This window comes from Exophiala xenobiotica (assembly GCF_000835505.1).
Source record: "Exophiala xenobiotica strain CBS 118157 unplaced genomic scaffold supercont1.4, whole genome shotgun sequence".
NCBI classification, from domain to species: Eukaryota; Fungi; Ascomycota; class Eurotiomycetes; order Chaetothyriales; family Herpotrichiellaceae; genus Exophiala; species Exophiala xenobiotica.
Genome location: NW_013562491.1, coordinates 2,221,765 through 2,247,229, shown reverse-complemented (window position 1 = coordinate 2,247,229; position 25,465 = coordinate 2,221,765). Strand labels below are relative to the sequence as shown.

General features: G+C 52.5%; 11 protein-coding genes across 13 annotated transcripts; 6 read left to right on the top strand and 5 right to left on the bottom strand.

Annotated features, from left to right (window-relative positions):
* Positions 1-45: 45 nt before the first annotated feature.
* Positions 46-1,412, bottom strand: PV05_07051 (uncharacterized protein; the record flags this gene model as incomplete). Its single annotated transcript, XM_013459837.1, has 2 exons — positions 46-865; positions 1,045-1,412. The coding sequence occupies 2 exons, from the start codon at positions 1,410-1,412 to the stop codon at positions 46-48; spliced, it is 1,188 nt and encodes a 395-aa protein (XP_013315291.1).
* Positions 1,413-1,987: 575 nt separating this feature from the next.
* Positions 1,988-4,736, top strand: PV05_07050. 2 transcript variants are annotated; one of them, XM_013459835.1, is made up of 5 exons: positions 1,988-2,453; positions 2,501-2,712; positions 2,765-2,838; positions 2,899-3,701; positions 3,778-4,736. In XM_013459835.1, exons 2-5 carry the CDS (start codon positions 2,685-2,687, stop codon positions 4,646-4,648), a joined length of 1,776 nt encoding a protein of 591 aa, XP_013315289.1. In that variant the 5' UTR covers positions 1,988-2,453; positions 2,501-2,684; the 3' UTR covers positions 4,649-4,736. The 2 variants fall into 2 exon arrangements, with proteins under 2 accessions (XP_013315289.1, XP_013315290.1); XM_013459836.1 differs by having other exon boundaries at positions 1,988-2,712.
* Positions 4,737-9,508, bottom strand: PV05_07049 (uncharacterized protein). The gene is made up of 4 exons (XM_013459834.1): positions 9,339-9,508; positions 9,004-9,179; positions 8,666-8,958; positions 4,737-8,619 (listed from the first exon to the last, which is right to left on the bottom strand). The coding sequence occupies exons 1-4, from the start codon at positions 9,357-9,359 to the stop codon at positions 6,569-6,571; spliced, it is 2,541 nt and encodes an 846-aa protein (XP_013315288.1). The 5' UTR covers positions 9,360-9,508; the 3' UTR covers positions 4,737-6,568.
* Positions 9,509-9,539: 31 nt separating this feature from the next.
* On the bottom strand, positions 9,540-11,783 carry PV05_07048 (uncharacterized protein). Its single transcript, XM_013459833.1, has 4 exons — positions 11,425-11,783; positions 11,263-11,373; positions 10,994-11,209; positions 9,540-10,937 (listed from the first exon to the last, which is right to left on the bottom strand). Exons 1-4 carry the CDS (start codon positions 11,638-11,640, stop codon positions 9,765-9,767), a joined length of 1,716 nt encoding a protein of 571 aa, XP_013315287.1. The 5' UTR covers positions 11,641-11,783; the 3' UTR covers positions 9,540-9,764.
* Positions 11,784-11,941: 158 nt separating this feature from the next.
* PV05_07047 (uncharacterized protein) lies at positions 11,942-13,964 on the top strand. The gene has a single exon (XM_013459832.1). The coding sequence runs from the start codon at positions 12,060-12,062 to the stop codon at positions 13,854-13,856; it is 1,797 nt and encodes a 598-aa protein (XP_013315286.1). The 5' UTR covers positions 11,942-12,059; the 3' UTR covers positions 13,857-13,964.
* A 245-nt stretch (positions 13,965-14,209) lies between these two features.
* PV05_07046 (uncharacterized protein) lies at positions 14,210-16,182 on the top strand. Its single transcript, XM_013459831.1, has 2 exons — positions 14,210-14,475; positions 14,536-16,182. The coding sequence occupies exons 1-2, from the start codon at positions 14,427-14,429 to the stop codon at positions 15,279-15,281; spliced, it is 795 nt and encodes a 264-aa protein (XP_013315285.1). The 5' UTR covers positions 14,210-14,426; the 3' UTR covers positions 15,282-16,182.
* PV05_07045 (uncharacterized protein) lies at positions 15,228-16,736 on the bottom strand. The gene is made up of 2 exons (XM_013459830.1): positions 15,881-16,736; positions 15,228-15,824 (listed from the first exon to the last, which is right to left on the bottom strand). Exons 1-2 carry the CDS (start codon positions 16,523-16,525, stop codon positions 15,735-15,737), a joined length of 735 nt encoding a protein of 244 aa, XP_013315284.1. The 5' UTR covers positions 16,526-16,736; the 3' UTR covers positions 15,228-15,734.
* Positions 16,737-16,986: 250 nt separating this feature from the next.
* On the top strand, positions 16,987-18,778 carry PV05_07044 (uncharacterized protein). Its single transcript, XM_013459829.1, has 2 exons — positions 16,987-17,770; positions 17,833-18,778. Exons 1-2 carry the CDS (start codon positions 17,364-17,366, stop codon positions 18,257-18,259), a joined length of 834 nt encoding a protein of 277 aa, XP_013315283.1. The 5' UTR covers positions 16,987-17,363; the 3' UTR covers positions 18,260-18,778.
* Positions 18,779-19,000: 222 nt separating this feature from the next.
* PV05_07043 lies at positions 19,001-21,685 on the top strand. 2 transcript variants are annotated; one of them, XM_013459827.1, is made up of 3 exons: positions 19,001-20,646; positions 20,695-21,216; positions 21,265-21,685. In XM_013459827.1, exons 1-3 carry the CDS (start codon positions 19,281-19,283, stop codon positions 21,399-21,401), a joined length of 2,025 nt encoding a protein of 674 aa, XP_013315281.1. In that variant the 5' UTR covers positions 19,001-19,280; the 3' UTR covers positions 21,402-21,685. The 2 variants fall into 2 exon arrangements, with proteins under 2 accessions (XP_013315281.1, XP_013315282.1); XM_013459828.1 differs by having other exon boundaries at positions 19,001-21,216.
* Positions 21,686-21,690: 5 nt separating this feature from the next.
* On the bottom strand, positions 21,691-23,700 carry PV05_07042 (uncharacterized protein). The gene is made up of 2 exons (XM_013459826.1): positions 22,696-23,700; positions 21,691-22,571 (listed from the first exon to the last, which is right to left on the bottom strand). The coding sequence occupies exons 1-2, from the start codon at positions 23,290-23,292 to the stop codon at positions 21,918-21,920; spliced, it is 1,251 nt and encodes a 416-aa protein (XP_013315280.1). The 5' UTR covers positions 23,293-23,700; the 3' UTR covers positions 21,691-21,917.
* Positions 23,701-24,184: 484 nt separating this feature from the next.
* Positions 24,185-25,112, top strand: PV05_07041 (uncharacterized protein; the record flags this gene model as incomplete). Its single annotated transcript, XM_013459825.1, has 2 exons — positions 24,185-24,996; positions 25,043-25,112. 2 exons carry the CDS (start codon positions 24,185-24,187, stop codon positions 25,110-25,112), a joined length of 882 nt encoding a protein of 293 aa, XP_013315279.1.
* Positions 25,113-25,465: the final 353 nt, after the last annotated feature.

The window sequence follows — 25,465 nt, the reverse complement described above, 5'->3', positions numbered from 1 at the left end:
GCAGCTCTGAGTCCATATGTGCGCATTACCTGTCGCAGTAGCAACTCATGCTGTCTTCTTGATCGCCTTCGTGTCTACAGAAGCGAAGCCGATCTCGTCGCGATCCCACAGCAGGGTCAATGCCGTGGCCATCGGACCTAGGACCACGCATCTCGCAGTGACGTCGAGGATACTTCCGATTCCGAATCTGCGCGTCTCGCTCCTCACGCACTTCACATTCTGACCATACCTAGACACCATCGCCCAAATCAAGTAAACCAGCGAAGTGATAAGGTAGTCGTACTGCAGGAACCAGTGTGCACCCTGCGCCACACTTTCGGCCTTGATGGCTCCAAATGGATTCGGCGGTATGATTACGTTCGATGGATGGAAGGCTTCCACAGTATGCGCCTCGAACAAACCCGGGAACAGCACCGTAGAGAAGGAAAGCGTCCATGTGGCGATGTGAGCAGGGACACTGATGGCCAGCGCGAGCTTGTAGACAGTCCTCAGGCATGCTATTTGTCGGCGGAGGGCGTCCGACTGGCTCGCATATGGCTTGGTGGATGCGAAAGCCACTTTCCCCATGAACGTACAAATGCTGGTCCACACGGGAAAGAATTGCCAGACGACAATCGCCGTGACTTTGGAGTTTTGCGATATGATCTCCGGGGCGGGGAGTGCCATGAGGATTGTGGGAACGATATACCCGATCAATACGCCAAAGGGGTGGGCGGCCAGAATGCCTTCATTAATGGACAACGCGAGAGGCGTCAGCGCGGCGGTTGAAGTGACTAGAGGTGAGGTGAATAGATAGATTGTCAGGTACGATGGGGCAATCACGCCGGCGCCGATCGACTGGAACAAGATTCCGTAGACTGTGGTGCTGTGTGTTGATCGAGGGGGGTCAGCAGACTACTAGGAAGACACTCATTGTGCCGAACTTTTGGGTGGGCTGCAATCGTCTTACAGAGTGCAAAGCTCGCTGTGAGGCATGGGAGCATAGATAGCAATCACAGCCAGCCAGCCAGCCAGGAATAGAACGGGGTCGAGGCAACAACTTACAAGCTGACAATCCGGGAATGGTTTGCGGTCCTCGAAGCCTCCAAAGCGATGGCCGTCAAAAGCGCCACAGCCTGGCCGGCGAAGAGGAAACTTATCAGACTTGCATCAGGGCTGCTCCCATCCACCAACGGCCAGAAGAACACGACCAACGTCGACAATAGTCCGTCGGGGGGATCGAATCCTGTGAAGCTCTCAGGGAAGGTACTAGTGTTTGTGCCACTACTTGTAGGAGTTGGTAGTTGTCGCTTGTCTCGAAACGATATGATCTGGGGAAATGTTCCATTTGCTTCACCAAAGATGTGCAGACACTGGACGCCCAGAAGGATGAAGCCGGGGATGATGACGCGTGCGAACGTGAGAAGAGCCATTGTTTGCCAGTGATGATCAGCAAACCTAAGGTTCGCGGTGACAAGTTGAGAACACCGTCAAAAAACAAAGAGTTCTATGTCCGGTAGATGGAAGAGGGTGAGAGGACTAGGACGATCTCGAGGCGTATCAAGGTATATAATGGCCACGAGTTCGATGGGATCTGTTCTGGTGGAAGAAATGAAATGGTTCTTCCGTGTCGAAATAGGATGGCATTTAAACGCTGATGTCGCCATGATTCGAGGAGCTGTGAGATAAGCCACGTTTGGGACATTCGGATGTCGTGGGAGTCAGCAATGCTCTTATGCTGCTCGGATGGAAGCCATCCAGGTCGCTGCACAAAGTCGGGCTAGAGATACTTGCAAGTGAACGGCGTACCAAGTACGGATACCTATCGTGCTTTGATGGGCCCCACGGGTAGGTCAATAGCCTAGGCTTAGGACCTGTAGGCTGTACCGGGCTAAAACCGCTGCCCCGAAACGCTAATGCTGGGCTACCTACTTACCTAAGGTAGGAGACCTGAATCAACGCTACTCTGCGAAATATCGAATCTCACCTTCTGTTGTTCTCCAGACATCTCTAGCTCTGCTACTCCGACTTCCTTGGCTGCTTATGGCATCGCGACAATTCCACACGAAGACAAGAACCGGCTGCTCCAACTGCAAGAGGCGACAAGTCAAGATAGGCTCGACATTATCCATCCATTGAGACGTGCTACTCCAAATCCGTGCGTACTGCACATCACTAACCGGTTGGTAAGGCTGGGAAATGCTGCTCCAGAAGGTGGGGAAGGATATCAAATCCTCGCTCTTCCTGGCACTAAGCCAACGTCAACCACGAATCCAGAAACCAAGCAGTAGACTGATGTTCGGTTATCATCAATGATATTCTACCCGCGGCAGTAAACGAGGCGGATGCTTCCTGCCCACGTGTAGACGCCAATCGTGCGTTGGGCTGAATGATAAGGACCAAGGGTCGGTCAGCTTACAGGTCCAGATCCTTGGGCTTACTCAGGTCAAGCTGAGGCAATACGAGAATGACCAGTAACAAGTGATAAGTCACTGTCCACGGGCGTCGCTGATTGGAGCAGATATTCACTTCCACCGCCTCATACGAGCTATGAGAGGTGCGGTACAGCTGATCTGAGGCTCTTCATTGCGTGAATGTCACTTCAGGCAGAGATGGGTTGTTTATCCATCTCTTTTGTGTCGCATCCCTGTCGTTTCAGCCTTGTGCAACACAAACCTGCGTGACAGATTGACAGCGAGCTCAAGATGTTTGACTATCTCATAGTCGGTGCTGGTACGTTCGCCTGTCCGCGTCTCTATCTGATCTGACCACTGACTGTCGATAGGCCCGTCGGGCTTGTGCGCTGCGAAAACCATACTCGAATGTGAGCCTGACGCCAAAGTGAAGATTCTCGACGCGGTACGTCTAAGACCACAATATTCCTGGAAGGCTATCTGGACTAAATATTATGCAATCCAGAACAAAACTATCGGCGGCGTATGGTCCAAGGAAAACATCTACCCAGGTCTCAAGACGAACAATCTGCGTGGTGGCATCGACTTCTCCGACTTTCCTATGCACGATGGCTTCGGCATCCCTGACGGCCAACATCCAACAGGCGAAGTCATGCACGAGTACTATCAAGCCTACGCTGAGCGGTCCGACCTCTTGAGATTGATTGAATTTGACACCAAAGTCTGCGACATCTCACGACTCGAGGGTTCGCAAGGCTGGAGATTGAAAACCGAAACTGGCTCCAACGAATTCCAAACCAAAAAACTGCTCATTGCCACCGGCATCACGAACCTTCCTCATCGACCGGTCCTGCAAGGCGCAGAAGACTTCGGCGGCCCAATTATCCACTCGGCAGAGCTAGGACTTAAGGGATCCTTCCTCTTCGAAAATCCTTCCGTCAAAACCGTCGCCGTCCTCGGTGGTGGAAAATCAGCATACGATTCTGTCCAAGTCGCAGGCAAGGCAGGTCGCCAGGTCGAATGGATCATCCGCAAGTCCGGCAAAGGTCCTGAATGGATCTTCCCCAGCCGCACCAAGATCGGTCCCTTCACGATCCCACGGGAATTTCTGCCATCGCGACGAATCGTCTCGTTCTTTAGCCCATGTCTTTGGAACGACGGATTCAGCATGATCAGAGACTTCCTGCACTCCACCACCCTGGGCAAGATGATTGCACAGAAATTTTGGGCAAACCTGCACGCAGCAACGATAACGGACTGCGGCATGCGCAACCACGAAAAAACCAGCGTCTTGGAGCCCGAGACAAGGTAAGCACATCTCCTTCCTCCTTGAACCCTTCTGCATTTCCCAGCTTCCTCACCATACTGACCACCATGCCGATAGTCCCTTCTGGTACGGCACCGCCTCAGGCGTGTACAACTTCGAGAAGGACATCTACACGATGATCAAGACCGGCCAAGTGCGCGTGCACCGCGAAGACATCTCGCACCTCTCCCCCGGCCACATCAATTTCACCAACGGCACCTCGATCCAAGTCGACGCACTCATCACGGCCACCGGCTTCTCCGCCCATCCCACACTGTCATTCACACCCATCAGCAGCCGTTCCGACCTCGGCGTCCCCTCGACGCACCTCACCCACGCGCAGCAAGCATTCTGGGCTGACATGAACGAAAAAGCCGACCTGCGCATCGCCACCCAGTTCCCGCGCCTGCTCAGCGGCCCCTTCCTCTCGCCCAGCAGCAGCACAATCAAGCAGTACAACCCGGGCGTCGACAAAGAGATGGATTACTCCCCGTTTCGCTTGTACCGTGGCATCGCGCCTCCTGGGCCCACCACGCACGGCGACCACTCATTGGCGTTCGTGAGCATGTTCAGCAACCTGGCGAACACGCCACGCTGCGAACTCCAATGTCTCTGGGCATACGCCTATCTAAACCACAAGCTCGACATCGACACGCGGACCGTGTTCGACGAGACGGCGCTCATGGCTCGGTTCGCCCACTTCCGGGCCCCGTTCGGCCACGGTCGGTTCTTCCCGGATCTGGTGTTCGATCAGGTTCCCTACTTCGATCTCTTGCTGCAGGATCTTAAGTTGCCGTACTGGAGGAAGCCAAATCTGTTCGCCGAGTTGTTTTGGAGCTATCGCGCATCGGACTACAAGGGCGTGGTGCAGGAGTGGCTGCATGCGAATGCAGGCGTGGTCAAGGCAGTGGGTTCGGAGAAGACGCCTCTTCTAAGCAATTCCGTGTAGATACGATAAGGTCTCGAAGGGCATCAAGCCTACGCAGCATGGACAGGACTAGACGAGCGAATTTATAGACTTCACATGCAAATATGATTCCTCTCAAACTGATAAAATGGATCCCCAGGCGTGACCTGGACCCAATGCTATGAAATCGTAAATCCTGATTCGATTCGTGCTTCGATGCTCGTACATAAGATGACAGCCAAACGGCCTTCAACAAGAAAGCATAACCATTGCAAAGCTGATGACGGCTGCCTGACGAGTACCTTCTTCGCACTGTCTTCGACAGGCATGAAGTCCTCTTCGCCAGCATCCACATCGTCGGTGACCGATGGAATCGTGAAATATGCCGAGTCCAGCCACTGTCTGTTGCCCTTGGCAAAATAAGACTGAGTCAGCGAACGCCTGCGGCCCCAAGAACCTATCACGCCAATCTGACTGGACGCCTTCGCTATGAAAGCAACATCATTGCCCGACCATGGCCATGACCATGACATGCCTTAGTTCTTATCATAAGGATACGATGCTGAGAAGTCGTACCCCTTCCCGTCCTTGGCATAGCGCAGTGCCTTGAAGTCTTGACATCCTCTAGGGACAGCGGCCGTGGCAACAAGAGGTAGAGTCTCGGTGGACGGTGGATAGCTGTAGGAGGGATTGAAGTCATGGCCCTTGCCGTCCTTTGCATAGCGGAGCTTGAAGTCGCGGCAGCCGACGGGCATTGCTGTGCTGGCAGCCCCTACTACGGCGGCGGGCGTACTGTACGGGTATGTCGAGGTGAAGTCGAAACCTTTGCCATCTTTAGCGTACCTAGTACGTTGGAAGTCTCGGCAGCCACTTGGTGTGGAAGATGATGTTGACGCATATGATGATGAGGAGGACGAGGATGAGGTGGACCGGATGGAGGAGGAGCTGTGTGTGAGGCGGCTGAGGATTGACGGGCGGACTGATGAAGACATTCTGCTTGAAGAAGACGGCCTCTCTGTCTAGGACGTGGATTGATAAGGGTCTATGTATTGTGCTGGAGTCGTCGATAATGCGTTCTTTCGTGGGAATTGTGAGGAGGGACCAGCACCAGCGGTGTCTTATATGTCTCGAAACTTTGACTTTGTGTCTGATTCACGGGCGCCATTTCAGGGTAAGGTCTTGCCGTCTCAATGAGACCATGACCCCTGGTGCTGCTGTATACTGGTCGGTAACGATGAAAGGTGGTTGCAACCACCGAGATGAGCTCTGGCGGTAGCCATGAGGCTGTGTGGCCGGCTTATCCGGAGCTGGAAAAACACCCAATCCGAGACTGAGTGATGCAGTGTCACTACTTGGTACTGTCCGACAATTGGCTGGTTCTGCGTCAGCTTTCAACTGTATTAGCCAGGGGAGTTCGCGTCGTAGGGAAGGGGGCAAAGAGAAACGGCAGGGGTCCAGCCAGCCATAGGAGAATACGATCCTACCGAAGCATCGACAAAAGTACAGGGAGTTGGAAGACTGGGGCCGTGAGCGCCATAACGGAATATATTGGCCAGTGCATATGGACGGTAGCGTTGTCAGCGGAATGCCTGGCCAACGCGGTATGCGAATGCAGCAAGCGCTTGCGACGGAGCGGCAGTGCGGGCTGAGCAAGCAGGGTGAGGTTGGCAAGTCGCCGTATACTTACCGAACTTGATGCATGCACTGTGCTTAACTGGGTTTTTGTGGCTTGGGGTTGGCGGGCTGATAACCCAAATCACCACCACTCTGCATGTCCACCTTTCCTATTTTGGCATCTGTTCTTCTTCAGTCCTCATCTGCTCCTTGCAGGACCGGAAGAACTGCCATCAATGCTGGAACATTATCCCGCGGAATAGATAGCAAGATAAGGGTGAGCCGTGGCAGCATGGTACAGACAGGAACCCTATTGAAATAGCACCAGCAACGATCGCACCCTCAACGCTAATACCTTGTTACCTCCTTGAAGATAGGCACGGTTGTGAAATCGGTCTGGTTCCACAATATTTCATTCGATGGGCCCAGCTCCGCGCCTTCGTCGGTGCTCGGCAGCCCTGCTTTCTCGTTCTCTTCGACTTCCTGTTTTGAAACCCCCTTTGGGTCTTTTGGAATCCAGACTTTAGGCGTCTTTGACGTCAATGCGGGGTTCAAGTACGCATTCTTCAGTTGTTCGTCGGTGTAGGAATTGGACTCTTCGAACTCCCCTTCGGGATCATACAGCCACGGTCGGAGAGCTTCTTGTGAGGCGAAGATATGCGGCTCTAGAAAGGCGGCCAGGGGGTCGAGCAGCGTAGGTGGCACCTTGCCGGCACCGACTTTGTAGACGCGAGAACGCTGCGTCACATCTCTCTCGGCACCCAGAAGCGGCTCTTCTTCTTCATCATCGCCTAACAAAACATCCACTGGCAGATAAGTCTCAAGAGGTGTGAGGTATTTGTTGACGGTCAAATGATAAAGAGCCGTGAGAACTAAGAGTAATGACACAAGAGTCGAAGGCCCTGTGGCTTTCTTGATGCCGAACAAACCGATCAAACAGAGTTCTGCCAGGTAGACTCCGGTCATCAAGTGCTGAAGAGCCCTCGTATAGCTCTCGCCTCGCGTCTCCGACTTCACTCGAACAACGTAAAGCAGGTTGTACCGATAGCTCAAGTAGAAAAGGAATATTCCGATTGCAGCAAATCCCAGAACAAGAGGGGCAATGCATGAATATGCTATCGCAATCACCGCGAGGTTGGTAAATTTGGGATAGACATTGAACCAGCTGATTCCTTTCATCTGGGAATAGGCAGTGAATTTTTGTCGAGGTGTTTTGCTCATGACGTGGTAGAAGAACAAGTACGACAAAAGATCGGAGTAATTGATGATGTTCTTGGACGCTGTGCCCAGGCCCTGAATGATGAAGTATGTCAGGTAAAAATTGGATGCTTTCGGCAGGTTTTTTGCGAGTAATGTTGGTACTTTTGTCGGCTCATTAGCGACCTTGTTGGCTACAGCAGCAGCCCCAGATGAAAAGGTTGTGATGAGGAAGACCTGGACGACTTGAAACACGAAATACCATGTTTGAGCCCATTTGTTGACTTCGATGCTGGTGGGCTGCCCAGATAGTGTCGCCACATATTTGAAGAAATATGGCACGTAGGAGACCACGCTACTCAGTAGCAGTGGCGGTACCAGACCCGTCAATAGTCCCAACACTGGTTCAGGGAGCTTGTTGATAAAGCGAAGCCAGTGAAATTTGTCCGTCAGGTAGTTTATGTTGGAAATGGTACCAATGATGCCAACGGGTATAGACCACAGGATGATAGTGGCGAGGGCGAGAGCTATTGCCATGTACGAATAGGCAATTCGTAGTGATGGATCAAGGTTCAGGTTTTGCCAGATTATTTCTCTTGGCTGGACACCAATATACTTGGGCTGCAGTGAAAGAGGTGATGGATGTCGCACTTGTTGGAATGCTTGGTGAGCGCTGGCTTGGTCTTTGAATTCGACAAAGATGGCACCTTTGCTGGTTTCTGGTCGGCTGGAGTCAGCTTGTCGCACTCGATCCACATCAGAAACGATGCCAGTGATCTCTTCTCGTAGCTGAGAAATGCTAGCAATCTTATCTCCGCCTAGGTATTGCGATCGATGTTTGGGTCGGTGCTGCTGTCCACCAGTGGCAACGGCGGTCCCGTCATGCCCGTTCCGGACGTTATCTCCTTTCAGGTTGACTTTTTGTATGTATTGCAATTCTAGACCTTCGAGTCTGTCGACTTTGCTGTTTCTCTTGCCAACAAGGCTTTCAAGGTGACTCAAGTTCGATACGACCCAAGACTTAACAGCATCTTTCCCGAAGAATCGTTGTAAGTTTTCCTCCCGGAGGCCTACAGGGGGGACGGATAGAAACAACACCACTCGAGACGACAATCTAGTTGCATTGAGAGGGGTGGTTTGGTATGCTTGACGAAGACCAACCACAAAAAGTCTTTCGCGGGTTATAAGAAGGACAATAAACGCTACACGCGTCAATATGCATGCCATCGTTGACGGGTGAGAACATACCGAAGAAGACCCAGGCAATCACAGCATGGGCGTACAACCGTCGGCGATCGTAGACGTTACTGAATGAAATCTTGTCCAACTGAGTCGAGTCACCGCCTCCGGTAGCATTTATTGGGAAAAGGACCGGCCAAGCCAAACAACATCCAACCACACAGATAAGGACAAGCATGCGAAGGTAGCGTAGGAAGAGGTATGCCTCCAGCGAGGAATGACGCAAGATGAACTTGTCGTCGAGGGCTCGAAAGTCGTGGTACCAGGATACAGAACTGTGGCTTGATGACGGAGTGCGATCCCTGAACATGGTTGGCATGGACTGACAGTCAATTGGCAATACTTACTTGCGATCAATGGTGCGAAAATATGTCCGCGGTGCATAGATGTTCTTGTACCTGGGTCGAAGTAGCAGGAAGGCAAGCAGGAATATGACAGCGGTGATGGCTGTCGGGATAAGGGCAGCCCCTAGGGCGGCAAAGGATGTCGAGCCCGAGCCTCGATGCCCGCCCGTACCTGGTGTCTAACAAATTAGCTGTGCTTCTCTTGCACACCAGATCGACGGTTCGGAGTTGATCTGGTCAAGCACCAACTCATCACGAAGACATTCCCCTCGTTAGTGACAAAGCGTTTGCGACATCACCACCGTGTCTGCTTCTTTTAGTGCAGCTGGATCTCTTACCTTGTCCTTCATGCTCTCCATCTCGCGACCATGCGCTCAGGTGAATCGCTCTTGTATCTTGTGAAATGCTTAGACCAAATGTGACATCAAGATCAGAACGAGGGTCACCATTGCCTTCCTAGGTAGGTACAGCTGGTAGGGAGAGTTTTCTGTTGGCCGCATAAAGCGTATAACGAGGTTGAGCACAGGACAAACAGGCAGAAGTTCTTTACTAGTATTTGAGCATCACCCGTCGGACGTCATATCACGTGGCTAAATTTGGGTCCCTCAAGACTTGCAGTCGATGCTGGAAAATAGGTGGATATCGTGAGCTCACAGTCCTGGGGTTTTTCTGCCTTGCTTCATTAACGAGCCGATTCATTATATGGGCAGGTAAATCCGAGTTTAACGCCACGCTTGCTTCGCTCAAAGCCCAAGGCTGACCGATCACTCCTTCTTCCCAGTCAAGCTCCGTTTCCAAGACGACGGCCCACCAGAAGTTGCTTTCGTGGGTGAACTAGAGTTAACATCTCCATCATCCTCTATTATGGGCTCTGCATGCAGTGCATGTGGCATAGACACCGTCCGGGTCGGACTAGACGGCCTGTTGCTCGAAGGCCCGTTGCTTGGGAACAGCCTTTCGCTCACCCTTCGCCCCAGTCCGCTTTTCTCGGTATTAAAAACGTGCTCCTGGTCCGGCTGTGATGGTACATGGTACTCCCGCCTCGGGCCATCCACAGGTGCTATTTCATCTGCCATCGCATCCTCATAGCTTGGTGGAGCTTCATCGGGGATATCTGACTGCTGATCATGATTATAGGACACTCCTTGGGCCGGGTGCGAGTGAATCTCAGAAAGTGGAGTAGTCGGCGTGTCTGTCGGCGTCTGTGATTGCACGGACGTTCCATTGCTCTGGTTTGGTCGAGGAAAAAGAGGTGACCCTGTAGCTTGGGGTCGTTGGTTGTTGGCCATTGCTCGTAGTAATTGTGGTGGGGGTGCAATGCCCGAGTATACCATCACTGGCAGACGCAGCGGCAGAACGATAAGTTCCGGCCGCATACTACTCGCCACTCCATGAGCTATACCGACTCGAACTTCGAGCTCATACCGACGAGAGATGTTACACGTTTCGAAGGAAGGACAGACCGTGTTGGGTATGGGGAAATCATCCCACAACCTAGAGGGCAACTTCCATTCCTTGCGATTCTTATCAGTAGGGCTTCCCAGAGGCATATTCATGTTAGCTTGCGACATCAAGATCCAGCTCCCATTCTCTATCCTCTCCAAATCATGCGCCCTGACATGGGTGTAACCAATCAACTCAATCTGCAACATACTGAGGTATACACTGGCTGAGCTGTCGTTGAGTCTCTCGACCAGGATACGTAGTGGAAGACGCTCATTGCAGGTGAGCACGGCCGGATTCGGGAGGCGTGCATCGACTTGAAAAGCCGGTGGTTCTTCCTCTGCAGACTGCGGAGTCGACGACTTCTTGAACAGTCCTTTCTTCTGCGAAGCGCCAGGGTATGGTTGAAATTGTCGTTTACGGCGGGCAAACGTCTCTTCGTGCCGATCTAGTGGCCGTGGAGGCTCGATAGGGAGGAACTTTATGTCACATATCTGAAATTTGTTAGCGATTCTGTTGTGGTATGAGACGGTGGAGTGCGGTGCGATACCGTCCGGATGTTCCCCTGAAAGAACTTGGGCCGCACGACGGTCGCCTTGACATAATATTTAATTTCTGCTTCACCTGGGAAGCCGCTCAAAGATGGCGGCAGAGTCTTCTTTACATGCTTGTTCATGTCTGGCGCAAATTGGACGTTCAGTTGACCGAGCTTGAGGTCCTTCATCGCCATAGGATTCTTCTTTTGACAGTCGGTGTTGAAAGGGAACTAGATGGCTAGTCAGAGGGCGCAATGTGCTGGCGGGGCCGATGACCTCGGACCTTGAAACTGAAAGGATACACATATTGCCCAGCCAGGAGTGTATAAGCGGCTCCGCTGCTCTTCTCCTGGAATTCAGGTGTGGGAAAAACAGTGAGGACCTTGTACAAAAGCTGTGGCCTTGGGTGAGCGCGTGCCACGATGCGGAAGGTCTTCTTGCGCACCTTATGTACCTCGAGCTCATATCTTCTCTTATCTGAGCGTTCATTCCCCGGAAATTTAGGTCCGGACAGCCGAGTGCGACTTTCGCCCTCAAGCTTCACGGTGACAGCGCTGATGGCGGCATCAAGGGGGAGGACAAGGATAACTCTGCCGTTGACAAAATCGAGATTGGTGTAGCATCTGGACTCGGGCTGATCAAACTGGATATGGACCGACATCGATCCGGATCGAAGTCGACATTAGAGCGACTGCTTTCCAAGCAATCAAGAATGGGAGATCACGGAGAGACAATAGATTGTATCAATGCCTTTGCGGAGGAATAGTGTGGTGCGCCTGGCGAGGCTGAGCAGAAACGCTGCAGCGGAGGATCGGAACTGACGTCGCGTAACGAAGCCGAAACGGAATAAAGTACAAGTTTGGCGGGGTTGACTCGGAAAAACTATCTTCCGCCAATGCCCAGTCCACCGGTGCCACCCAGTCGTGCCAGTACATGTTCAACACCTTTTGTCGCAAATTTGATATTGATCGGAAATAATAGGGCAAGAGACTCATACTTGTGGGCGATTGTGTGGGCGAAGACCTCGACACACCGCTCAGGTACAGGCAGCTCGCAGTACGGCATGTCTTTCTATGCCTGATGAAACAACCAACCACTGGCGGTCGAGCAGCCAAACCCCGCCAGCCTGTGAAGCACACCAAAACCTTTACTGCCTGCTGGACGTGTCGCAACAGGCATGTTAAGTGCGATGAAGGGCGTCCTGAATGTGCGCGTTGTCTGAAGGGTGGCTTCACATGCCAGGGTTATGGCATCCGACTTGTCTGGGTTGATCCCAATACCCAGGAACGCGAGCAGAATATCAGACGGGTGATTGGTGCCCCGGCTATCTACGATGAAGATTCTGGGTTTATGCAAGTCAATGTCATTGAGGCACTTGATGCGATAGAAAACCTTTCGACGAGCGCGACAGGACTATCCGCAGGTCCATTTTCAGTTTTCCCTGTGGAAGGATACGATCCAAGAGACGTTCCCTACCACGAGACTACGTGTGAGAATGCACAGCAAAGTCAAGATGATTTTCCTGTCCACGGGTCGCAGACACTGTCATTCGATCGACTTGATGAGGAAGACGATATCGAGACCATCTTCTCTCCTTCGATCACAAGCCCATCCACATACCACGACGAATCTAACTCAACCATTATTCCCTTCCACTCGATTCAAGACTTGGCCTCGTCAACAAACCTCCTAATCCCGCGCCATCTCGACCTCCTTCCCCGTCCTACTGAACAGCGCGAATTAATCCACCATTGGACGACTTTCGTCACATGGCATCTCGTCCCAGTTGACCGCCCAGACAACCCCTTCCGCAGCGTCTTCACGCCCATGGCTCTCGCAGGCCTCGCCTCCCCGTCGAGCCATTCCAATGGACAAATCGCGCTCTTCCACGCCCTTTGCGCCACGGCCGCATTCAGCCGTAGTCAGCTCCTGAACGGTGATTCCCAAGCCCTCACTCTCGCCATGAAACACTACAACCTAGCAATAATGCACTTACGCCACAGCCTTGCGAACCTCAAGTCGAACCCCGAGGTCGACGTCCAGCGTGGATCCATCCTTGCCACCATCACCATGTTTTCCGCCATGGACATGATCACAGGCCGCTCCTCCGAATGGCGCACGCACCTCCAAGGCGGCGCCTCCTGGTTATCTACAATCGAGGGCAACGTCTGGGACCGCGACAAGTCCTCGTCAATGGTATATCAAGGCTACCTCGCCATTGCGGCGTTATGTAACATCAATCTGCCGTCCACCGTCGACGTCGAATCCGAAGATTTCCTTGACGAGCGACACTACGTGCTGGATCGCTTCTTCGGCCTGACGCGCCCGATTCTCAAACACATTGTTATGATGAATTCGCTGATCAACCGCGTCTCTACAGCTGATCCGGACGCGAGCGCTGAAATGCTCGACGATTTTGAGATGCAACTGTACATGCAGTCGCCGGATACGCTGGATCTAGAGAACCTCGACCCCGTGGCGCAAGCATTGACCCGGAACCATGCATACGTGTTCTACTACGCGAGTCTCATATACTTTCAGCGCACGCTGCGAAGGCGGCCTCCAGACGATGTCCAGGATATTGTTGAAATTGCTGTTGGTCACCTCGAAGACATCGAAGCTCTCGGTGGTGATGCCATTGGATGCACGCTGGTGTGGCCGCCGTTCATCGTGGCTTGTGAGTGTCTCAGCACAGATTTGCAGCAGCGCATGAGGGCGTGGTACATGGTCAAGCGGAGGCATGGGTTTAGAAACCTCGATTTCTCTAAGGACATAGCCGAGGAGCTGTGGCGGAGAAGAAGTGCTGCACCGCCAGACATGGACATACAGTGGCAGGACGTTTTGAAGGATCTGAAGATGGATATTGTACTTGCATGATTATCACAGCATTTGTAGTTCTTGACTGAATGGCTGATAGCCTTCATCACGAGCCTGTCTGCGGGAAATTGACTATCCAAGGTAGAGGCTGTTGATGATGATTGTATAACCCAAAACCGCACCTAGCCAGTTGAAACTCGCATTTTCCTGTGCGCAACAAGCGTAGGCGAGTGGAATGACCTTTGGACTCACTGCCACCTAGACTGCTGCACCCAAAAGAAGACACATGCAGTCTGACGAAAACACCTTCCCCGATATCTGAGCCAAAAAATGAGAAATAGTGCTGTCTGACAAATCCAAGACTGTGAACTTTGCATCTGCGATAAACGACGGATTGATAACCTTTGCCCAGCATCAGCAGCAGCAACATGAGGTTACAAGAAAGTCGCAATTCTTTGCAATAACCCTGGTGCATTTGTTATGCCTCGCGATTGCGACCGTCAATCCTTGCCGTGAAGGTATCTGTAACAATGATATACGTGGCTGCAATCGCGTCCTTGTCAACATTGTCTTTGTTTACTTTGAATGCATTGCCGATAGATTTCATCCTGCCCATCTGCCTCCCGCAATATGTACCACCTGGTACGGTCTCTTTATCTCTACGCGACCAGTAAGCCAGGTGAGCACTCAATCCAGAAACTGCCGCGGCACCACGCAGTTGAAGCTGACGAACCATCAGAGTACTCCATAATTCTGCTTGGTCTTGACAATGCCGGCAAGACGACCCTTCTATCTCAGATTAAAGCACTCTTCAACACTACCACCGACCCCGCCGGTCAAACAGGTGACGCAGAACCATCGGACACAGCAGGAAACACCGTCCCTACCGTGGGACAGAATGTCGCAACCATCGATCTCCCCGACATGTATGTGAAGATCTGGGATGTAGGAGGACAAATGAGTTTGAGGAGACTTTGGACAAGCTACTACAAAAGCGCACATGCTATCGTATTTGTGGTCGATAGCACGGATTTAGGCAACGGTGAACTCGACGAAGCGCCTAGAACACCTGGATGGCACACACGAAAGAAGAGTTTCATTAGCAAGACGGACGATGAAGAGCCGCAGACACCATGGACGCCAATGACTCCAGTGACCCCAGGTATGCTATCACTTGGGCAATCTCAAGGACGACTAGACGAGTGCAGAGCGGTCCTGGAGAGTGTGCTCGAGAACGAGGACGCCGTAGGCATTCCGATCCTGGTGTTGGCCAACAAACAAGATCGCGAAGACAGCCTGGAGGTCGTGCGAATCAAAGAAGGCTTTGTCAGAAAGGTCTTCGAAGGCGAAAAGGGAGGCATGGTGCGCGACAGTCGAGTCCTGCCAATCAGTGCTCTTCGAGGAACTGGGGTCAAGGAGGCTGTCGAATGGGTCAAGAGTCGAGTGGTCTGGAATAAACAAAGTCGACCTCCCGTCATGAGATGACATTGCACAACTGCCATCCATCGGAAAGTTCGCTATTGCGAGGGATGTTTGCATCCACCAAATAGAACCATCTACCGCTCTCAGCAACAGCATCGGGCTATATGTTCAGATATTCGGCCTTCAAAAGAGCAGTCGGCATTCACCACTCAGTCTCTTCAGAGCCGAGGGATTCGTCCTTCATGCCTCATACCAGCATCAGCAACCTGGCAATGACTGTCTGTCCTTGATGGTTTCAGGTCCTGTGCGTCATGATGGCGAACCCGGGAGAGAAGAAGAACCTTCACCTTGGTTTCCCTGGTAATATCAGCTGCGACTCACCCAGTCTGGGCCGCTAGCACTGCATGCCGACAGAGAGTTGAGTCGGCTGTCCTACCCACAGAGCCACAGTTCGTGCCGTGAGAGCCTCCTCCTTGAAGTTGGCTTTCCAGTGGGTGGGCGGTCATCTTCGAGATTTCAGACAAGCCAGCCTTCGGACTCCTTGTCATACCCGATCAGCTGCAGGTCGATGTTCATTTCGCGAAGCATCGTCTCCATCGTGAACGTCTGCCCTGTACATTAGTGCGCCCAGAGGAGCTAGGGAACGAAAATATGAGACTTACATCCGGCTCTTCTTCTTCGTTACTCGAGTGGTTTGCTGCGTCGAAATTATCTTTGTCAGCGGTCGCAATCTCGGGCTGGCTGTCGTTCTCGTCCCTTCTATCATCGGGATAGTGGTGAGTTGTCTTCTCATCTTTGTTCCAGAGACGTGCATCATCTTGAGCACGATGTTGCCATGCCTTGAATCCACCCATGTGGTCGATTCGTTCCTTGGCTTCATCAAATAGCTGTTCAGCAACATCCCGGGCAACAGCCTTCCACTTGGAGATCAAGACTTGTAACTGCACGATCTGGTTTGATGTCTCAATCTGTAGGGCTTGCTGAGCAACATCAAGCGACTGGCATAGTTTCTTCAGATGAAGCGTCAAAGCAACATGTTCTTTTTGTAATTCTCTGTGCTCGGCATTGGCTGTTCCAGCGAATCCTGTGGAAGCGGAGCCGTGAGGCTTTTTGGTTGTTTCGGCTGAATCAATCGAAGTAGTCACGAGTGGCGATAATTTAGTGTCCAGATGAAGCTTCGTATCCGGGCTGGTAATGTTTGGTTTGTGGGAAGGATCACTAGGATCTTTTCGTAGCGGTGAGCGGAAAGGCTTTGTTAGAGATGCAGTGGATTGATCCAGGCGTCTCCTCTTAGCCGGATGCATCATATGGTGGTCTGCTCATTCATCAAGGTGCGGAATCATTAGCAGTGATAGGCGGATGGAGATTCCTTGAGTGGTTCATTCATGAATGGCTCAGTAGGCGGCTGGCCTGGATGATGGCAGGACGGGAGGAATCAGGCGATGCCTACCATCAATCTGTCAAGTGCTTGCGTCAGGGATTCGTTTTTGGGTCAATGTGACAACAGCAACAAGCCTGAGAATGGGCAATCATGGAGGCCACGGAGGCTTACGCTCCTGCTAGCGACACTCTTTGCTCCTGACTAAAATCTGGGCAGAAGCAGCGACAGGCAAGGAGCTTTTCCAGCCACCGAGGGCGCGCGGTGATTGGTCGTTGCGCGTCAGTGGACCACGCTGCTTCAAGGCAATCCATTGGTCCTTTCCGCTTGCGAGGAAAAATCACAGCTTGACGCCTCGTCTCCGGTAACACTTCGCTGCTCCTTCACTGACTGAGACTCTGTCTGCGTCCGCATCTGATCTGAGCCAAATCAAACCAAGCCCATCCCGAGGATTCCATGCTTCACACGCCCCCAGCCATGAGCACTGTCTCATCATCATCATTTCCTCCCTCCCATCTTTTCCTCTCCTACCATCACCTTCATCCATCATGACACCTCACCACCATTACCGCTGCTAATCGTCACAAACACCAAAAACACCAGCTACGCCTGGCAATAATAATTACCTCAAAACTCCACAAACGAAAATAATTTCAGCCGCCTGCCAAATCCAACAAGCAAACCATCCAGGAGGCCAATTGCCGCTCAAGTCGACTTCATCCACCTTACAGCCTCACCACGTTGACCTCACAACACCACAAGTCTTCATGATGGCTGTCTCGTCGTCGAGTACACCCGGTCGATCACCTTCAGCCCGACCTGACAAGAGCAAGAAGCAAGGAAAAACAGTCATACTTAAGCTGTCTCCCAAGTTACTACGCCGCTTTGAAGAGCCTGCACCCAAGACAGAAGAACAATCAACAACCTCCTCAGCATCCTCACCTGCCCCTGCGGCCGATGACCTTCCTACATTGAAGGTTCCTGACGTCAATGACAATGCTTCTGAGTCGAATTCAACACCGGCACCAAACGGCGACGCATCGAGTGCTGACGCCTCGAAGAAGCGAAAGAACCCTTCTGCAGGAAGCAAGAGAAGTCTAGGCCAAATGGCAGCCGAGTCTAATGGGACGCCCAAACCACGAGGCAAGCCTGGTCCAAAGAAGAAACCAAGATTGTATGTCGACTCACCATGTCGTCCGCTTCCATACATAATAGCATACTGACTTTGTCGTACAGGGACGATGGTACTATTGACCACGCTGGCGGCAGACCGTCACTCCCCGCCATGCTTGGTGGGCACCGATTAGGTCCCAAGGCGAATCAAGGCGCTATCAACGCCGGTCTTCGAGCCCTGGATCGATCTGGAAAACCATGCCGCAAATGGATCAAGAAGGCTTTCAGCGTGAAGAGCTTTACTGGTGTCGTTTGGGAGGTACCCTCCTGGAAAGGCAACGAGAGGCCCGCCATGCTCAATGGTGATGAATCAAGTGATGCCAAAGACATCTCCCAACAGAGCAGCAGTGACATCAAACCCAACGAAAGCGACACTGCCATTGACAGTAATGCCGGCGAACAGCTTGATCCTATGGTTATGTCTACTCCAGCACCCAGCTCCCCAGTACCGATGCCACCACCACCAGCTGCTATTGCCGCCCAGGGCTGATCTACGGGCACTTTTCTATTCATCTATCTGCCACATGTTGGCGCAGTGTTTCTGCATGACGCCCTCTACCACCTATGGGAGCCTGTCGTGTTCGGAGATACAAACCTGCATGTGTACTTTGACCCCAGCATATTGCACGTCAGATGGGTGCCAGGGTTCGAAAAGAACAAGCATATTCGACGGAGTTTTTCATGGTTATGGATTATCCCTATCTCAGCATGGCGTTCTAGGAACAAAGTCTCATTTGGGTATCTCGGGTTGTCATGCAGGTGGGCAACGGTCTCATGACGGGTCTGGAAATGTAACGGGCATCAACGGGGCAAAGTTCGGTGAAGACTTGTCATCAGTCTTCGAAGAGCCTTTGTCGAGTAGAGAGATGAGACTTTGAGGCATTTCCTTCTGGTTACTGTATCAATAGAAAGCGAATGAAGGTTTGCTGGCCATGCAAGCTTCGTATTAGCATTTCACACATTGCTTCTCTAGTGGCCGTCTCGGCGTCAGTAGGTCTTGATTCCAGCCCCATCACCGGCCTTATGCTCCCTAAGCAGGATATTGAGTAGGCGGTGAGAACTAGTTACTAACTTGGCCGCTCTCTGTAAAAGCACGGCGAGCACGAGCACTTGGTAGGCTGTAGATGACGCTGGGGCTGGACCGCAGCGCCTCAGTTCCGGACCCCCGCAAGTGCACGACTTGCCACCGGCTGCCGCCCAATAAATGACACTAGTATTGCATCAAACATCGCCATATCGGCATGATAAGCACTTGATATGCTTCACCAGACATTGCAACCTGCTAATAAGTCATCCTTCCCTTTCGCAAGCCGAAACAATGGATATCGACCAGAGTCCGAAGCCGTAGCCTATCCTCCTGCGACCTTCGTCGACTTGCCAGCCCAACCACCACAGGACCTCCATTTGACCCAACCACTCCCTCGTGACCACTGCACCAAACCTCTCGTCGACTTGAGCGAGTTCTTCCTTGCCTCTCCTTTGACACTACGGCCTTGAACGAATCTTTCGACATGGCAGACGGTGCAGGCGCCAGCAGTGGCAGTAGACCGGGCCAGTACGGTGGCAACGTCCCCAGACGCCTGTCGTATGCTTCTGTGGCCTCAGGCGCGACTTCTCAGAACCTACCTGCTCCCACTCGATCAGGTGTCTTTTCTCATCTTGCAACTTCCACTCCGAGCAGCCCTTATCCCCCTCTTTACCAATCAGAACATCCGCATCAAAGACGGTACTCTCAGGAGCACGATTCGCCCAACAACTCACATTGGCGAAAGGCACCGTCCTTGCCCGCATACTCAAGGAAGTTTGCAAACATCCCAGCTTTAGGTACCGGCCACATGCCTGCCAGTCAGTTCTTCATACCGTCCTACCTCCGAGCATCAAGATATGTCGCGAAGTTGGAAGCCGCACATAAAGCGAAGGCGAGGAAAAAAAGAGAGCACCCGACAGGAGGATCTTCGGCGATCAATTCGTTGTCTACCAGTGCTGGAAACACAAACGTCCACAGGATAGCTCCTTCGCATCGTGGCATGACGTACGATATCATAGAAAGCAACCCACCTAAAGAGGAGGAGCAGTTGATGCCCTTACCGTCTCGATGGAGTGAACAGGACAGATACCCGGGCTTGGACGTCATGAATGATGGTCTCGATCTGAAGTACAGTGGGACTGTGAGCAAAGCGGAAATCGAGGCAGCATCTGTACGCGCAGACTATCCCATGTCACCTGCTTGTGGGATATATTACTTCGAGGTGGAAATCAAGCACAAGAGCAAAGACACAGCTATCGCGATTGGATTTTCTACGGCAGAGGCATCGCTGGAAAGGCTACCAGGTTGGGAGACGCATTCATGGGGTTATCATGGCGATGACGGGAAGATGTTCTTTGGTGAACATTCCGGCAGGAATTATGGTCCTACCTTCGGAGCCGGCGATATCATAGGTTGCGGTGTCAATTTCAACGCAGGCTACGCTTTCTTCACGAAGAACGGACAGGATCTTGGCATCTGCTTCAGAGAATTGAAAAAGGATGTTCGGCCATTCCCTACAATTGGTATGAAAAAGCACTCGGGCGCATTGGTCACGGTGAACTTCGGACAACACCCCTTTGTATTCGACATTGACGACAAGATGGAGACGGAGAAGAGCAACGTGGCAAAGGACATTGCGAAGGCGAAACCTTCTTCTTTACAAGAGCAACGAGATGAGAGTAGCCTCATTCAAGAACTAGTCATGCAGTTCCTCGCTCATGACGGCTACGTTGAGACTGCAAAGGCGTTTGCGGAAGAGATCCAAAAAGAGAAGGAATCTCTAAGCAATGCCATTCCAAGCAGTGCAGCTGAGCCAGAACGTGATGACACAGATGCTGTACATCGACAGAGTGAGTGGCTGCTTCCTGTCGAAAGACTCGGCACTAACCAGCACACAGGAATTCGACGCGCCATCCTATCTGGAGAAATCGATCGAGCTCTCGAATGCACTCATGCGCAGTTCCCAACTGTCCTTGCACAAAATCCTGACATTGTCTTTCGACTGAAGTGCCGAAAGTGGGTTGAATTAATTAGCAAGACAACCGAGATGAACACTCGAAAGCCGTTGAACGAGCGTAAAGCTAGCAATGGCTTTGGCAGGACATCAGCTACCGATGACGACTTCGCTCAGGATATGGAGCTTGACGACCAGCCTCACGCCCAAACCACGAGTAATGGTCTGGGCAAATCAGCGGCAGACGAGACCATGCTCCAGCACGATCAACTGCTCATCGAAGCCATGCAATACGGCCAGGAATTAATGAGAGAATACCGAGACGAACAAGGAGATTATGCGAAAACACTTGAAGATATATTCAGCTTGGTTGCTTACAATGATCCAAAAGACAGTGTTCATGGTCATCTTCTTGATCCTTCAGGTAGAGTGACGGTTGCAGAGGAGCTCAACTCTGCAATACTGGGTAAGTGACTGTCACACAGGCATCGAGGACGTTACTGACATGCGATAGTATCATTAGGACGATCGCCTTCTGCTGCCTTGGAGAGGACTTGGAAACAGACCGAGACGTTGATTGACATGCTTGAGGTGGAGGGCGGGCCTGCGGCCTTCGTCAATCTGCAAGCGCAGTTTGACTCTGACTCTTGATTACTTTTGCAAGGGACCGTGCCGCGTTGACATGAAGAGGAGATGGTGCACTTTTGGAGTACTTGGGTTATCGAGACCAGGGATGGTTTCCGCCTGCGCTACATATTCTGGCGCTCTAGCAAGTCGCGGTGTTCAGATCACGGGCAATTGAAGGGGCTTTAACTACGGTATGGCGGGCACTCGAAAGGCATCTCAGCATATAGGTAGCGATATAGAAGTTGGATCCTCCCTTTTCATCTTCCACCTTTGCGTGCGGAAAGCGGTGGAAGAGGACGATGAACGAGTTTACCTCTTGATATCCGCATTTGACTCCGTGTTACCCCAGGAGCGCAACCTGTGCAAGTGATCAAATGAGAACAGCATGTCCCCCAGCAGCTCATCATATCCACGTCTATCGTCCTACCATGTGGGTCGCGGTCCCACGGCGGCCATTCCATTGCATCCACGTCCATTGTCTGAGAGCATGCTTGAAAGGGGAAAGAGGCCCTGCGATCAGGGTTGAAATCATTCCAGACATCACAAGTCAGACTCCCTTATCAGCACATCGCGATCCAAATCGTCCTTTCTCACCGACTTGATCCCCGCCAAATGCATAGTCAACTCCGTATCCCCCAGTAACGCTTTCAGGACATGAGCGACGCCATCCTCTCCGCCCAGCACCAGGCCGTACACGTACGGCCTGCCAATCAAGCACATCTTGGCTCCCAGCGCGAGCGCCTTGACGATATCGGCGCCGCACCGGATTCCCGAGTCGAACCAGACTTCTAGCTCGTCGCCCACGGCGTCGACGATCCTAGGTAGCACGCCAAGCGAGGATACGCCGCCGTCGACTTGGCGGCCGCCGTGGTTGGAGACAATGATGCCTTGGATGTCGAGCGACGCGGCGCGGCGGGCGTCCGAGGGTGTCTGGATGCCTTTTAGTATGATGGGGCCGGACCAGTGGGCGCGCAGAAAGGCGATGTCGGTCCAGGAGTGCGGTGTGCCGGGGAAGATCGTCCGCGTCCATTCGGCGGCGGCGAGGCCGAGATTCTCGTCAAGGGAGACGTTGTGTTTGGACTGAAATTTCGAGCGGAATACGGGGTCGGAGAAGCCTATTTCTACGCCGATTTGGTCGGAGCGGAGGAATGGGTTGTACCCATTGTTCATGTCGGATGGGCGCCAACCGAGTATCTATACGAGCACGCTGTGTGTCAGTAGGGAAGTTGAAGTGATATCCCATGACGCTTGGATTGAAGAAGACATCATTTTGTCAAGAACAGGTAAGGGGGCCTGGCACGGGTGGAAATGAACAAACATATGTATCCAAAGTGACTATCAATGCTGAAAACCCGGCCTTCTTCGCACGTTCAAGCAAGGAGATCGTGATATTGTCGTTCTCTCTCGACGGCCAATATAGTTGGAACCACCGCTCGCCATCACCATTGGCCTCGGCAACCTCTTCGATCGATGCGCTGCTCGCTGTGCTCATGATGTACGGCACGTCCTCCTTCGCCGCCGCACGAGCAGACGCGAGTTCACCGTCCGGATTGAAGATCTTCTGCACACCGACCGGTGCTATGGCGATCGGGAAGGGCAATTTCTTGCCCAGCACTGATACCGAGAGGTCTGGAAACGATGTTGACCCAGTGAGACGAGACGGCTGGATCGACCATTTTGCAAAAGCCTCGCGGTTTTTACGGCCCGTTTCGCCTGTGCCAGCGGAGCCGATGCAGTAGCCGCGAGAGTCGGCGGACATACGTTCGGAGGCGAGGGATTCCCAATCTAGTGCATTGAATGTGAACGGTGGGCGCGAGTACGAGAGGCCCTTTTGGTAGATTTCTTTCTCGTAGGCTATCGGATCGGGGTCGCCATGTTTGGCCATGTTCGGCCGGTGATGGTTGTGCGAGGTCATGCTGTAGTGTATTGTCGTGGGTGGGAGTCAAGTGAGGTGGTCAGGCTTGAGAGAAGGTCGCCTAGAACAGGAGGACGGAAACTGATTTGTATAGTAGCAGATAAACAATACTTACCATTACTGACAGATCCCGGGTAATCCGAGAAATCCGAAAGCCGTTTCCATTGATACATTCTTACCTTGGAACTTTTCTGGCCTCGGCCAGTGACTCGTAAGTGTGACGTGACGCAATACAGATGCGATGATATCAGCGTTTGTAAATTGGGAGCGTTTGACATGGCCAGTGTCAAAAGGACCGACTGCCATCGAAGAGTATGGCCGGTACTCGTATGGCGTCGTGCCTTATCTTTGTCGTCGCCGGACTCGGTATGATTGTTACGATAGCGCAGGTATAGGAACATGTTATCCTGTGCACGAGGCTGAAGATCAGAATGAAATGTCTCGCGACTTCACGCAATCTGGGAAAATGCGTGATGTCGTTCTATGCTCCTCCCCACTCACGTGAGTCTCCCTTTGTCAGCAATCTACCCGGCAAGACGTTCGACGCTCTCGACAAATCTGATCTCCCTTGGCTATGCGTCAAATTTCGAGGCAGGGGTGGACGGTTGAATCAGTCATTAGGCTGGTGATGCTGCAAGATAAGCTCCACCCGCAATCAGTGTGTGAGTTGACCTGAGTTGCCGACCTAATCAAAAACAGTGCCAGCTCCCAGTTGAAGAGGAAAGTATCCCCGGACCCACGCAGTCCCATGAATTGTGTCCTTTGTGCAGACGCTGGACACGTGCCCTGTGTCTTTCGCAGTGGTTTATAAAACCTTCTTGATGGCGGATTGTAAGATGCTACTAGTAGCGTCGAGAATCAATCGCATTCGTGGCAAAAGAAAAAAACGAACATGGACGTTCCGGGCTTCGCTTTGATAACTGGAGCCGCATCCGGGATCGGTAGAGCATGCGCGAAGACCTTCGCAAAGGACGGCGTCGCTGGTCTGGCACTGCTAGATCTCAACCACGATGCGTTGATGGCCGTCAAGGCCGAGGTGGAAGCCACGAAGAATCGCCAATCTGACATCCCCTGCCAAGTCGATGTGTACGTGGTGGACGTGACGAATGAAGACCAGGTCAACCAGGTGGTCAACGACGTAGCGACGAAGTTCGGCCGTCTCGACTACGTGGTCAACGCTGCTGGGATCGCTATGAAACACCCAGGCGGCGCTGCGTTTGCCGAGACTCAGGATTGGAAGCGCATCCTGGACGTCAACCTTACCGGTACATTCTTCGTCTTGAGGGCAGCGGCCAGGGTCATGCTGAAGCAGGAGCCCATCCTCTCCAGCATCGACGGGCGACCCTTACAACGTGGCTCCATCGTCACTTTCGGATCAATTCAGGCAGCGGTCGGAATCCCCCTGTCAACGGCCTACACGGCTGCAAAACACGGAGTCGTCGGCCTGACCAAGACGGCGTCGGAGGATTATGCCAAAGACGGACTGCGGATCAATGCCATCTGTCCGGGCTGTACGGAGACGCCAATGACGACAAAGTCGCCGCTGGTCTTACAAGCAATGATGGAGCGCGTCAATACTGCTGTGCCCATGCAGAGGATGGGCAATCCCAACGAGATTGCAGATGGGGTGGTGTACCTGTCCGGGGGATGCAATTCTTTCGTCACTGGAACAACGCTTTTCGTGGATGGCGGCTATACCGAGCGGTAGGCGTGGCCCATGAAATTGGGTCGGTCGGGGAGATTCTATCAGTCTCATAGCCTTCAATGGGTTGCTTCTCCACTTCTTTCGGCTCCTGCACGTGCGTCGAAGCGGTGAGTGAGATCAACATTGGACTGTACATTATGATCATCATACAGTTTAGAATCCTTACTTGGAAGAATATAGTATGCTACAGCAGAGATCCCACACTACTCCCTTGCCTTTGTCCGGCGCCCTGTCAATGGTCATGCTCCATCAGGACCTGCTTCTTTATAATGTCGCGCCACGAGACACTCGTGCGGCCTGAAGTGCGCTTTTCGTGCCAAATCTGCTCGATGATTTCGAGCGTGGCCGTGAAGCATGAAAGCCCACTGCGTTGCGCCGACGTCCTGAACCAGTGCGAGAAGGAGACTTGCACTCCCAGGTCTTCGGCCTCGCATGCTGCCATAAAAGCAGGCCAGATAAACCCGGCAG

What these genes read in the sequence shown, in the direction of transcription:
- PV05_07049 (XM_013459834.1), bottom strand. Translation starts at nt 9,359, where the DNA reads ATGGAGAGCATGAAGGACAAG. An exon ending in TTTCGCACCATTGATCGCAA is followed by an intron (nt 8,959 to 9,003) that starts GTAAGTATTGCC and finishes AACCATGTTCAG; the next exon opens with GGATCGCACTCCGTCATCAA. An exon ending in GATTGCCTGGGTCTTCTTCG is followed by an intron (nt 8,620 to 8,665) that starts GTATGTTCTCAC and finishes TGACGCGTGTAG; the next exon opens with CGTTTATTGTCCTTCTTATA.
- PV05_07048 (XM_013459833.1), bottom strand. Translation starts at nt 11,640, where the DNA reads ATGTCGGTCCATATCCAGTTTGATCAGCCCGAGTCCAGATGCTACACC. An exon ending in TGTATCCTTTCAGTTTCAAG is followed by an intron (nt 11,210 to 11,262) that starts GTCCGAGGTCAT and finishes CTAGCCATCTAG; the next exon opens with TTCCCTTTCAACACCGACTG. An exon ending in TTCAGGGGAACATCCGGACG is followed by an intron (nt 10,938 to 10,993) that starts GTATCGCACCGC and finishes AACAAATTTCAG; the next exon opens with ATATGTGACATAAAGTTCCT.
- PV05_07046 (XM_013459831.1), top strand. Translation starts at nt 14,427, where the DNA reads ATGTACCACCTGGTACGGTCTCTTTATCTCTACGCGACCAGTAAGCCA. An exon ending in CTACGCGACCAGTAAGCCAG is followed by an intron (nt 14,476 to 14,535) that starts GTGAGCACTCAA and finishes ACGAACCATCAG; the next exon opens with AGTACTCCATAATTCTGCTT.
- PV05_07043 (XM_013459828.1), top strand. Translation starts at nt 19,281, where the DNA reads ATGGCAGACGGTGCAGGCGCCAGCAGTGGCAGTAGACCGGGCCAGTAC. An exon ending in GCTCAACTCTGCAATACTGG is followed by an intron (nt 21,217 to 21,264) that starts GTAAGTGACTGT and finishes GACATGCGATAG; the next exon opens with TATCATTAGGACGATCGCCT.
- PV05_07042 (XM_013459826.1), bottom strand. Translation starts at nt 23,292, where the DNA reads ATGACCTCGCACAACCATCACCGGCCGAACATGGCCAAACATGGCGAC. An exon ending in TAGTCACTTTGGATACATAT is followed by an intron (nt 22,572 to 22,695) that starts GTTTGTTCATTT and finishes GTGCTCGTATAG; the next exon opens with ATACTCGGTTGGCGCCCATC.
- PV05_07050 (XM_013459835.1), top strand. Translation starts at nt 2,685, where the DNA reads ATGTTTGACTATCTCATAGTCGGTGCTG. An exon ending in CTATCTCATAGTCGGTGCTG is followed by an intron (nt 2,713 to 2,764) that starts GTACGTTCGCCT and finishes GACTGTCGATAG; the next exon opens with GCCCGTCGGGCTTGTGCGCT. An exon ending in GTCTTGGAGCCCGAGACAAG is followed by an intron (nt 3,702 to 3,777) that starts GTAAGCACATCT and finishes CCATGCCGATAG; the next exon opens with TCCCTTCTGGTACGGCACCG.
- PV05_07044 (XM_013459829.1), top strand. Translation starts at nt 17,364, where the DNA reads ATGATGGCTGTCTCGTCGTCGAGTACACCCGGTCGATCACCTTCAGCC. An exon ending in CCAAAGAAGAAACCAAGATT is followed by an intron (nt 17,771 to 17,832) that starts GTATGTCGACTC and finishes TTTGTCGTACAG; the next exon opens with GGACGATGGTACTATTGACC.
- PV05_07047 (XM_013459832.1), top strand. Translation starts at nt 12,060, where the DNA reads ATGAAACAACCAACCACTGGCGGTCGAGCAGCCAAACCCCGCCAGCCT.
- PV05_07045 (XM_013459830.1), bottom strand. Translation starts at nt 16,525, where the DNA reads ATGATGCATCCGGCTAAGAGGAGACGCCTGGATCAATCCACTGCATCT. An exon ending in ACGAAGAAGAAGAGCCGGAT is followed by an intron (nt 15,825 to 15,880) that starts GTAAGTCTCATA and finishes TGTACAGGGCAG; the next exon opens with ACGTTCACGATGGAGACGAT.